This window comes from Xenopus laevis, chromosome 5L (assembly GCF_017654675.1).
Source record: "Xenopus laevis strain J_2021 chromosome 5L, Xenopus_laevis_v10.1, whole genome shotgun sequence".
NCBI lineage: Eukaryota > Metazoa > Chordata > Amphibia > Anura > Pipidae > Xenopus > Xenopus laevis.
The window spans coordinates 34,540,752-34,554,118 of NC_054379.1; the positions used below are offsets into that span (position 1 = coordinate 34,540,752).

General features: G+C 38.8%; 1 protein-coding gene across 1 annotated transcript in view; it reads left to right on the forward strand.

Annotated features, from left to right (window-relative positions):
• Positions 1–13,367, forward strand: part of efemp1.L (EGF containing fibulin extracellular matrix protein 1 L homeolog) — a 54,701-nt gene that overhangs the window by 20,365 nt on the left and 20,969 nt on the right. The window contains exon 7 of the mRNA XM_018262850.2: positions 12,696–12,818. Coding sequence (XP_018118339.1) covers positions 12,696–12,818 — 123 coding nt within the window. The remainder of the gene's footprint in view (positions 1–12,695; positions 12,819–13,367) is intronic.

Below are 13,367 nucleotides of genomic sequence, written 5' to 3' on the forward strand. Positions count from 1 at the left end.
GGGACCTGGGGTTTTCAGGTGTGGGGAAGGACTGTATTGTTGTATTTATAGTTGGGAACACATTATTTTGGCTTATAAAGGGCAATACAGGGGCAGGTACACAGATTCTTATATATTATAATGAAAGGACAATGATGATGCATTCAGTAGAGTGATGCTGCGGGTGCATATTTATTATGGGGAGATATCGCAGAGGTGTAAGCTTGTGCAGAGACACCGGATGGTTAAGTTACACATCTATTTTCTTATTTAAAGGCCCCACTGACACCAATGCTTTTGCCTGGATCCATTAGCATATTTTGTTTTTCCTAACAACTGTCAATTGACGTCTGGCCTGTTTTCTTATTATTCTTAATGCTTCCTGCCCTGAATTTTGTTTGAACTTGGATTCTTCTTAACTCCTTTGTTACCACACTAATGGACTTTGCCTGTTCCTCACTACCATTCCTGCTAATTCTGCCTGTTCCCCACTACTCTTGGGCCACTACTACCTAGTTCTGAAGGTCCTGTAGCCTTTACAAGAGGTTGGTGAATACAGAAGAGAGAGAAATTCTAGTGGACTGAGAGAGAAAGAGAGAGAACAGTTGGTGAATTGGGGAAAGGCAGAATATGTTTGTGACCTCTACTACTCAGTAGTGGTGACCAAAATGCTCATGTGACATTGGGGATTCTAGTGATAGCATTGACTCTTATGGATTTACTGTACCAAATTACCAAGGCATACAGTAACATACCAGTCCTGGAAACTTTATTCAAGAAGCTGTAAAAGAAGGTGCTCTTGAACAGCCATTTAAACTAAAAATAAAAATGTAACTGCTGATGATATTGTTTGGGAATGACATGCTACTGTGGTCACTACATTCTGTCTATTATTTTTTAACATGTACAAAATAAATACAAGGAACTTAGAAGGGCAATATAACCCATTTTGAACACGAGTTCAATGAGTAGGGCTTGCACTAAACATACTTTTTGTCTGTTGTTTTAATCATTCAAAATCTATGGTTTTTGTTTATTCTTGAACTAAACAGGGCAACCAGGGAAATTGAAGCTGTGCCATGTTTGGTTCTTCCATTGTGTGCTGCTCTCTTAGCTATTCTGGCAGAATAAAATTATTGATATATGTATTGCCATCTAGTGGCTGCTTTTTCTAAGGTATAAAAAAACAGGTATTAAATAAAATTAAAAAAGTAAGCAGGAAGTAGCTTATGTCACAGGAAGTTCTAGAGTTGCTTTCATTTTGGATATTATTTCTCATGTGCCTAGGTGTTTCTTCTTCAATCCTGGGACATTGATTGTCTGTAAGTTTATTATGCAGTAACACCAAGATACTTGATACTTGTTTATATATATATATATATATAGATATATAGATATATATATAGATATATATAGATATATATATATATATATATATATATATATATATATATATATTATGTGACAGGGTGTTTGGGAAACACCACTGTCTTAGAGGAAAAGGCATATAAAAGAGTACATTTAAACTGCATTGTATGTGCTGCAAAGGAATATTTGTCTCAGGTAGGGTTAATATTCCCTATCAGCCAGGTAATTAAGTGGCAGCTGAGAGAGGATCTACCTGACCATGTAAAAGGGCTGTGTGAACACAACTCAGGGCTCTCCAGGGAAGTGAGGGTCTGTGAGACACAGAGCTGGGCAGAAGGAGCTTTTCTGCCAGCAAGAGAGTTCCAGAGCTTGGAGCCTAAATCCCTTGTGGGGAAAGAAAGAGAAAAGGACTGGCAGAGGCTAGTGAGTCTGAGTCCCAGGAGGGTAAGCCAGCAAGGCTGAGTGTGAAGCCCAAATACTTCAAGGTGCAAGAGGGTGAGAGTTTCCCTTGATGGTGAGCGACCAGAGGGGGGAAAACCCTGAATGTTTGGCAGTGTATTTACTGAACTGTACCCTGCATTTTCTACAGTGAAGTTGAACTGTTACCTGAACATTTTTCTGTTGCCTTTTTGTTGGGAATGTCCAGTGCTTAATAAAGCTGTGTTTTTGTCGGAAGCCTTGGTGTCCCTGTCTCTAAGCTCAAAAATCCTACGCTACCTGCCTACCACACGCTAATTCCCCTTAAAAGTGCATGTGCAGGCCACTGGCATGTCACTCTATATATATATATATATATATATATATATATATATATATATTCATTTGTTTTTATTTGTACTGTGTTTCAGATTCCCAAAATTAAAAAAGTTAGAATCCACAAGTAAATATTACAAGAAAGTAACTTCTTCTGTTTATTGAAGATTCTAGATATTGTTTAGCTGACTGCCTAGTACACACATAGTACAGTGTCGTGAGGGCAGTACACAAGGTGTATAGTTACCAATGCACATATAATCCCCTTGCACAATGCACTGCTTATTTAGTTATATACCTCACAAGGGCCAAACATGGAGTAGCTTCAATTTCTTGGTTTGCCCTGTTTAGCTCAAGAACTAACAAAAATCTTAGATTTGTGTATTTCCAGCAGTGGAAGGGAATTTGTGGTTTAGCTAAGGGCATAAAGGCAAACGAGTTTGGGATAATTGGCAGTAATTCACTTGAGGGAAAGAGAGAAGTGAAGGTATCGCTAGTTATAGTAATAAATGTCTCTTTCTATAACATGTAGTTTCCCACAAGTTTGCTATCGCATTCCACGCTTTTTAATTTCCATGGATATTTTTAATGGGTTATTATGGGGTTTAGTGATTATAATTAATTAAAAGTGATGTGCATTCTTGTCCTGATTACTGTATCGGTGGTAGTGCAATTTGTGCAGGGCACATTTTTCAGATTTTCATTTCTTTTCTTTTTTTTTGGGATAATTTAACATGTTGCACGGGATCTATTGTTCTCTCTATCATTTAATTGTGCGTGGAGGGTGCAGATAACTGACTTTGTGCATTAGCAGCTTCTTTCAACCTATGAATGCTATTGTTGTGATTAGCAGTACTGTGCTGTATAGAACTAAAACATGCTGTTTGGTAGTAGGGCATTGTAAAGTAGTAGAGACGTATGCTGCATATATGATTACTTAAATAGTTTTGTCTATTTGCTGTAAATTGAAGTTTGTAGTGGGGTCCAGTAACATCTGGTTACATCACTATCTATTTACTTTACAGTCTGTATAGAGGAAAATACATTTCACACATTGTTTGGCAGTAGTGATAATGATAGCTGCTATGTTAAAAGTAAAAAATACAATGTATGTCATTCCAAGCATTCTTTTTTAGCAGATTACATCTGCTGGTCTAGATCAATGTTTGCTCATGGAGTAGAAGGACATGTTTTTCCTGAAGCAAAGTTGAAATTTTATATACAAAACGTATTGACAATTTCACATGAGAGAGCTCAGGCATTCTGCAAGTTCCCTGTGAATAGAAAAATGTTCATGTTCAAACTGACCTGCTGAAATATCTGGAAAATTCCCAGTTGGCCCTTCCTGCTTTCTGGTACATACATCATTAACCAACAAACACAAAGAAAAACATCACTGCCCACATACAGTAGTACTAGTCCTGGATCTGATATTCAATAGAATAATATTTTAAATAACTTGAGAAGTCTTCACAGAACTGTAATTGAATTATGTAGCAGACAGAATGATTTGAAAAATGGTGCCTTTTTGGCTATTTTAAGAATTAAAGTTTGAACAATGAACCTCATCAATGGGGTACCAGTGTCTTTTTCTGCAAGAAGGAAATGTTGTATGGCTTGCTAGTGATTAGTATATCCTTGATATCAGCTTCTCTGTTGAACCAGTCACTGTTTAGGCTAATAGTACATGGGTAGTGACGGGCGAATTTGGGGCGTTTCGCTGAAAAATTCACACATTTCGAGCAAAATTCACGAAACGGTGCCGGATGCCTGCGTCCATTTTTTTTTTACGCCGGCGAATTTTCGCTGTGGTTTTGCGAATCACGGGAATTCACCGCAAATTCACGCCTGGCGAATAAATTAACCCATCACTATACATGGGCAATTTGACTGCTGTTGTCATTCAGTGGCGATCTAAACCACTGCTAATGCCACTGAATAACAAGCTTTGTGTGTAGAGGAACACAAATCAGTGGCAGGTGGTCATCCATTAAAAAATGATTATGTTTTCTTAAAGGAGAACTAAAGCTTAACTAAAGAAGTAGCTAGAAATGTTGTACATTATATTTTGGGCTTCTGTACCAGACCAAGGCATCTACAACCTTTTAGCAGGGAAGATATGTGCCCTCAAAGATGCCCCAGTAATTCTCCATCTTCTGCTGATTCACTGCACAGGCTCTGTGCTGCTGTCACTTACTGAGCTTAGGGACTAACTCACAATATACAGTACACATAGAATATAAATGTCACAATATAAAGCTGCTTACTAATTAATACAGATAATTACTACATGGCAGCACAGAAACCAGTGCAACTACCATCAGAATTTAATAATCAGCCCTGTAGCTTCAGCTTATATTACAGGCCAACCTCATTTTCTGCTTGATAATTTACGACGACCCCTAAGCTTAGCTTCTCAACAGCTGCTCAGAGCCCACTGAGCATGTGAGTGTCGCAAACACTTTCCAAGATGGTGACCCGCTTTGACGAGTTTAAAGTCCTGGATTATTTCTGCTATTGAGAAGCTGAAACATTAGGCTGGTGCAATAAGTTAATTATCTAAAATATGGTATTTGTAGCCATATTCATTTTTAGGGTTTAGTTCTGCTTTAAAGGAGGCCTATCTATCACTGCTCAATGTGTTTCACATGTCAGTAGCATAAAATTGCTAACAGTTGACAGGGCCTTTCTGACTACCTCTGTTCTCTGCTGGTCAGCCCCAGTGGTCAAAACATCAGTGTGTGCTTAGAAAAACTTCAGGAGTTAAAAGGCATGCTTCCCCCAAAGGAAACAAGTAATGGAAGTGTGCAAGCATCATGTACAATATATTTATAGCCTACTCCTGCACTAACTAACTAACTTTACATTCTACACTACATACAGAATATGAATTAAAGGGGATGCCCATCCCAGAATAATTTTACACTAATAGACATCCAGATGTAAAATTCCTCTACGGTGATCATACCCTTTAAAGATATGCATCCTGCAACCCATCAACCAAACTGCTTGAGACTGTAATTGGGGTGTTGAAGTTGTAGTTTAATGACAGCTCATCAAGGACCAAAGTTTGGAAATCCCCGATTTCTGTAAATTTTACCCCTCAAATAAAGTTTCTCATCCTGCTACAAAACCGTCTCTCGTTCCAAATGTTCTTGTCTCACACGTGCTAATAAAATTGTGAATGTGTCCATTCTTAGAATGTGATCATTTTTAACACAGGGGGTGTGAAATTGAATAATTTATTTGCTAAGTGAGGAATTCCCAATAAATCTTTATTTACAGTATCTCTTGAACAATGACACTTTATTCCTGTTTGGTAGATCCCCTTGGATATTACTCTAACACTGTACCTTCTCCAGTCATAAATTTAGGGATAATTACCGAAAGGAGTGCAATAGTGATGGGCGAATTTGCGTCGCATTTGCGCGATTCGCCGCCAGCGAATAAATTTGCGAAACGCCCGTGAAAATTCGCAGCAAAAATTCGCCGGCGTCAAAAAAAAATACCGGACGCCGGCGTCAAAAACGAGACGCCAGCGCCGTTTCGTGAATTTTTCGGCGAAGCGAAACGGCGCAAATTCGCCCATCACTAGAGTGCAATTCTCTATATTTTACTTGCAATGTGACATTCCTTATTACAGCATAATTGCACCAGCTGTATTGGTGGAACAGCAAGCAAGTTTTCCTTTAAGAAAGCCTAGCCTCTCCAACACCAATGCATTGCCAACCGCAGAATGAAAGAATTTATAGAAAGAGTTGGTATTGAATTTATCCTGCCATGCGTTCTGGGGTTATTATACAGCATTGTATTTACATTAACATGTGTTTTGGGGCATGCGCATGTTATTGATTTCTCATGTGTTCTAGGATTATATAGGAAACTTCATCCTGCAAGGTTTATGGAGGGATTTTAATCCTGCCACTATCTGTTAAGTGGGAGCACACACAGACAAATGTATTTTCTCTACTGTACTGAGTGATTTATCTTGCCCATAAAAAAGTGTTATGGCCCAGTGTGAATATCATGTCAGAGTTAAGCAGACTGTGTATTTGCTTATTTTATTGCAATGGTTTTATTTAATTATTAGCAATTTGATTGCATTTTCAGTTTCCCGTTGGTGTTTATTGCTTGATAAATGCTAATTGCACAGCAAGATTACTAGAACTGGAATTTTACTCAATGATCCCTCAGTGTGATAATTTTACTTTATTGCTTTGGTTTTATTGGCTTTTTAGTGGTGTTATGGCATTCTGCATTGTTCTTGGTTGCGTGTTTTTGCCCATTAAAAAAATCATGTGCAAAATTAGATTTTGGGGTCTCAGCAGGCAGCATAGTTTTGTATGCTTATGCACATTGGGTATTAAACTGTTCAGAATATCCCCAACATTCACATAAATGAATGTTTTTTTCTATGTACCGAAGACATATTGGAAATAAGATGCTGCAAAATGCAAGCTTTGGGGACACCTTCAGAAAATTCATTAAAATCACTAACCTTAGCTTAGATTTGCAGTTGCAGGTCGTTTGAAATAGAAAAGCATGAAATAGAAAAGCATATTTACCCAATTTGAATTTGTAAAAATGTCTGCTACTGGGTAACTTACTGTTAAGTGAAGTCCATCATCTGCCACTGAAATGTATTAAGGGTACATAAAGCTTCCATATGAGTGTTGTTCAATCCAAATGTTGCTGTACTACAACTATAACCAAATATACCTACATATTATCATGGGTTGACAGGAAGCTGTAGTTTAGCTTGGATGAAGAATTGTTGCAGTGATACTACATGATAAATGTTTTCTCAGCTCTCCTCCAGCAACCATCCCTATTGGAATTTAACATATATTTTCAAGTGCCTTCAGAAAAAAAATTTTGGCGGGGTTCAAGCTGACCTCGCACCCTTATTGCTGGTGGTAGGCTGTTCCGGATTGAGCTCTTCTTCCTGCTCTCCCCACTTGCCACCTTACACTGCCAGCTTCCGGCTTCTCCTTTTACAGACGTGTTCCGGCTCGCCCGCCCCCTTTGTGATGTCATTGGTGGGTCGGCTCAGTTCTATAAAAAGAACCCGGAAGCTGGGTGTGGGTGGAGAGAGGTCAGGTGCAGGTCGAGTTTTACCCAACCCACACATCGCTAGTATTCACCCACTTTCCCCGCCATAGTGGCAAATTTACTAACCTCCGAAAATTTGCCAGCGAATGCTTCGCACACAGCGCAACACTTCGCCAGGTGTAGAATCGTCAGGACAACGCTAATTCATAAAATCTGAAGTTGGGTCCAGGGCGCCGGACGCTGGCAAAGTTGCGCTAGCGGTACTGCGCAAAGCAAAGTTTTGCATATGGCGGGAAGTTAAAGTTCAATGGACGGATATTTTGCAGCAAATACATTACACTACACAAGCCCGGGAAATCTTAATTAAATAAAATAAAGTTGTTATATTGTCCTACACATGAGCCCAGTGTATATTTTATGTGCCATATGTTAGGAGGGGAAGCCGGTTACCCCAAAAAAAATTTACGGTATTTTCCAGCCTATCACCCTGAAAAAGGAAAAGACACCAGCGTTTTTTGGGACTTACTGTAGAAAAATGTTCAACTATTTTTTGAGGAAGTCCTATCTACTTTATTGCACTTCGGCTTCTCTGAGGTGGCGAAGGCAAGTCTGGCGAAAGAGGTAACGTTTAGTAAAATCCGTATCTTAGTGAATTTGTGTAGTTACGTCCAATCGCCAGAGCGCAAATTCACCAGGCTAGAGTCTATCTCCTTCGCTAGCGAAGTTACGCCAGCGACCATTAGTAAATCGGCGAAATGAATTTTCGCCAGCGTTAGTCACTTCGCCCTTTAGTATATTTGCCCCATAGTGTTCTTGTTAAGGATGACTCTCAATAGAAAACCTTTTTGGTTTTGTAAATATGTTTGTAATGCCTACTGGAGAAATATAGTGCATAGATAGTCGAGTTGTATAGAAGTTTTATGTCCCCTTTAAATTTATGAGCAGAACTTCTGGTTTTCACTGCAGTCTCAGCAATAGACTCAGGCTCTCCTTCTTTAGAAACTCTGTAAAACAGGTGGCATAAAGCAGCTGGTTGGTTATAATCCAGAATGCTGAATGATTAATGTTATCTATAATTAGAACAGCCTCTCTTTCACTTCCTTTCTACTCCAAAACTGCAGAATTCTGGGGATTTGCAAAATATTTTGCAAAATATAACAAATAACAGTTATAGGCACATTGTTGGACCCGCAAGCAAGCCCGGATTCCTTTCTGTGGTGCCCTGAGGGCGCATTGCACTGAAGAGTCACGCCACAGGGTCCTAGTGCCCGCCAGTTTTCACGTGTGCATGCATGCGCTAGATCGCTGGCGATTAGCGCTTTTTAGAATGCAGTCTTGCCGCGCTAGGCCCGGGCCTTGTGGCTTCACCACAAATCCGGGCCTGCCCGCAAGAAAATTTTTGACCAGAACAGCCATGAAAGTTTTTGCAAGAAAGCAGGAGAGAAAGGGAAAAACCACCTGCTGGTTTGATAATGGATCTTTCCGTAATTTGGATCTTCGTACTACTAGAAAATTTAATATAAGCTACATTTGTTGCAAATGCACCTACTTCTTAGTTTTCTTTACTTGTGTGCTGGGGAGTTTTGTGTAGGGTACAAAATGTGCTTAAAGGAGAAGGAAAATCATCCTGCACTTGGGGGTACCAAATGTTAAGCACCCCTAAGTGATTGTATTGACTTACCTGAAACCCTGGGCTGGTGCTCCTATCAGCAGAAAACTGAACACCTGGCTGCAGTTAACAAACCCAATACACAATCTTTTCCTTTTTCAAGATTAATTCTGTGTACATGGATAGAAAAAGATCTGGGATCTGCAGAAAGGAGATGTGAAAAATGTCAGGAATTTGCTCTTTAACTGCAAAAAACATTTTCACATGTTTCCTATGTTGGATGTGTGTTACCTTTTGCTGTTTTGTGCTAACCCCATGGCTGTTTTACAGCACTTTCGGGTGGAAATTCCCAAAAATATGTAAAATTCATATTTTTCCTGATTTTTTTTCGTTTTTTTTACTAAGAAGTCTATTAATCAATAAGCCGAAAAAACCTGTGCGGATTTGTTCGGAGTTTTTTTTCCAGAAAACATTGAGATAAATTCGGACTTAAATGAACAGCCATGAAAGTTTTTGCAAGAAAGCAGGGGAGAAAAGGAAAAACCACCTGCTGGTTTGATAATGGATCTTTCCGTAATTTGAATCTTCGTACTACTAGAAAATCATATAATGTTTAAGCGGAACTATCATGAAAATGAAAATTTAATATAAGCTACATTTGTTGCATATGCACCTACTTCTTAGTTTTCTTTACTTGTGTGCTGGGGTGTTTTGTGTAGGGTCCAAAATGTGCTTAAAGGAGAAGGAAAATCATCCTGCACTTGGGGGTACCAAATGTTAAGCACCCCTAAGTGATTGTATTGACTTACCTGAAACCCTGGGCTGGTGCTCCTATCAGCAGAAAACTGCACTCCAGCGAGCACCACGGATCGCTCCTCTACTGGCTTTTTTTTTGCTTCAAATTTCCCAGGGCTAATGCATGCGCAGTTGAACAAAATAGCCGACTTTTTAGTTAAAGCAGCCGCACGAAGAAAGCAGAAGACGGAAGAGATGCGCTCCGTGGTGCTCACTAGTATAACCGTGGTTTCGGGTAGTCAATCATTTAAGTCAATACAATCACTTGGGGGTGCCTAAAATTTGGCACCCTAAGTGCAGGGTGGCTTTCCTTCTACTTTATAGCAAATTAATAGTAGGGTTTATATTCATTGCTTATTTTGTACATTGACATATTTGTGTTTATATATAAATAGAACCAGCCATGATTGCGTATTCCTTTGGAATGTGCCCTTTCTGTTGCACAAATGTTTATGAAAAATTGTGGAACAAAGCATCTTTCATATACAAGTATGGCACCTGTTATCCAGAATGTTCGGGACCTGGGGTTTTCCAGATAATGGATCTTTCTCTAATTAGGATCTTCATCTCTTAAGTCTACTAAAAAATCATGTAAACCCAATAGGCTGGTTTTGCTTCCAATAAGGATTAATTATATCTTAGTTGGGATTAAGTACAAGGTACTGTTTTATTATTACAGAGAAAAAGGACATTTTTTAAAATCTGAAATATTTGGATAAAATAGTATCTACGGGAGAGGGCCTTTTTGTAATTCAGAGCTTTCAGAATAACAGGTTTCTGGATAACGGATGCCATACCTGTGTAGGAGTACCAATGTTTTATTCAGCAAAATAGTATCCCCAAAGCATAATTATTTTCCCAAAACATACTTATTTTGTATTCATTAACTGGTTATTACAATGAGTTCTAAGGTGTTCCTTTAGATGGAATGTTTTACATTTTGGTACATTTTTCAATATGAAAGTGTTATATCAGTATAAAGCAGCTGCTTGTGTCAATGCTCATAAAGCCAAGATAAAAGCAAGCATTTTCATTGCATACTCTGGTTTCTCTCCCCAAGACAGACCCTTATTTGTCAGGCTGCCTAGATAAGAAAGTTAAAGTGAAAGGTATGTTTTTAGAAAACATGCACCTGACAACATAAAAGCCCGATTTTCCATTTAATTCAGTTGCACATGGTTGTAAAAATCACACCTGGCTGCAGTTAACAAACCCAATACACAATCTTTTCCTTTTTCAAGATTAATTCTGTGTACATGGATAGAAAAAGATCTGGGATCTGCAGAAAGGAGATGTGAAAAATTTGCTCTTTTAGGGCTCTTACACATGAGCGTTCTGACCTGCGCTCCCCTGCGTTCCGTTTTTTGTCGTTCAGCCGCAAGGGAGCGCAGGAATAGACGCAAGTCATTATTTAAAATGGGGCTGTACTCACTCAGGCGCGTGTAGGCGCCGAACGCAGGTTCAGACGCAACATGCTGCATTTTTCCTGCGTTCGGCGCCTACACGCGCCTGAGTGAGTACAGCCCCATTTCAAATAATGACTTGCGTCTATTCCTGCGCTCCCCTGCGGCTGAACGCCAAAAAACGGAACGCAGGGGAGCGCAGGTCAGAACGCTCATGTGTAAGAGCCCTAACTGCAAAAAAACATTTTCACATGTTTCCTATGTTGGATGTGTGTTACCTTTTGCTGTTTTGTGCTAACCCCATGGCTGTTTTACAGCACTTTCGGGTGGAAATTCCCAAAAATATGTAAAATTCGTATTTTTCCTGATTTTTTTCGTTTTTTTTACTAAGAAGTCTATTAATCAATAAGCCGAAAAAACCTGTGCGGATTTGTTCAGAGTTTTTTTTCCAGAAAACATTGAGATAAATTCGGACTTAAATAACTCCCTAAGTTAAATGTACTAAAGGCAGGGTCAGACTGGGGGGCCCAGGGCCCACCGGGACTGCTGTCCAGGGGCCTCCCGCCGCCCCCCGCCCCCCTACTAAAACCTGTCGGCCCAGCAACAACGCCGTTTGGCGCGCATGCGCAACAACGCCGTTTGGCGCGCATGCGCAACAACGCCGTTCGGCGCGCATGCGCAACAACGCCGTTCGGTGTGCATGCGCAGGCGGCGCTGCGCATCGCCGGAAATAAAAAAATATTTTATGATTGGAAATATCGGGAGAACGGTTCTGGCCCGGCGGGGGCCCACAAGGGTCGGGGCCCACCGGGTTTTTTCCCGGTATCCGGTCGGGCCAGTCCGACACTGACTAAAGGCAACAGTTTTTTTTAGTTTTGTTTTCAACTTGTGTGACTTTCCTCTTCCCTTTGTAATAAGCATAAGTGCTAAACTTTATTGATACTTTCCTTTTCTCATGTTACCTGAATCCAGCTGAACATTACATAAATACAGGGAGCATAACCCTACACATGAGAGCAGCTTTTTTAGAAAATAAAAAACTGCTGAGGTGCAAGAAAAAAATTGTGATATTTTGGTAACTGAAAAAAAAATAAAAAAGATTGTGGGGAAAATCCCTCAAAATAATGAAAGTAATTTATTTTCCACAAATTACTTAGAAAAGTAATAAAATTTCTTTTTATGTTCAGTAATGCCTTTGGGTGGGAATGTTACATTTTGCACTATGTGCTTCTCATTCTGTCAGAAGAAGAAAGCAAACAATTAAAATACTATAAAAAAATAAATGAAGACCAAGTAAAAACTTAGAATTGCCCATTCCATAACATAAAATACATATATATATATAGATATAGATATAGATATAGATATATATATATATATATATATATATATATATATATATATATATAATACATATAATAGCCATGAATATCTTGTAAATTTTATCCTTATAAACGATGAGTTCTGATGTCATTAGTTATAAACGGTGAGTTCTGATGTAATTTCTGTCACATGACTCACTGAAACTTGTGTATTATAATAAATAAAGTACCCCCTGTTGCAAAATATGAGGATATTAGAAGTTACCTCGGAGTTCCATGACCTGTATATGTATATGGTCATGAAACTCCGCAGTAACTTATAATATCCTTATATTTTACAAGAGAGGGTATTATATATATATATATTCTACCATGGACCACAATTCATAAATGTTATAATATTTTCCATGACAGACATAGATGAATGTGCTGCAGGAACCCACAATTGCAGACCTGATCAAATATGCTCCAATCTGAGAGGTACTTTCAGTTGCCAGTGCCCCAGAGGACTTCAAAGAAGAGGGGACCAATGTATTGGTGAGTATCCCATCTCTGCATACTTAGTAATAATGAATTTGTTCAGAAGCTAATACAGGTATGGGACCTATTATCCAGAATGCTTGGGACCTGAGGTTTTCCAGATAACAGATCTTTCTGTAATTTGTACTAGAAAATCATGTAAAAATGAAATAAACCCAATAGGCTGGTTTTGCTTCCATTAAGGATCAATTATATCTTAGTTGGGATCAAGTACAAGTTACTATCACAGAGAAAAAGGAAATCGTTTTCAAAAAATTGGATTATTTGGATAAAATGGAGTCTATGGGAGACAGCCTTTCTGGATATTGGGTTTCCGGATAACAGATCCTATACCTGTAGTCTATTTATTAAATCTTTATTAACTGAAATATTTCAATTACAAGAAAATATATATGTTGTCAGGTTTAGCATGCAGGCTAAAACTTGAATATTTTTTGCTGCATAGTAAGAAGGTGGACAGTATATTGAGAACAAGGACAGACCAGCACTATTGACATTTTCTTTTCAAATCCAAAGTCAGATCCAACATTCTCTGTTGTTAATTTC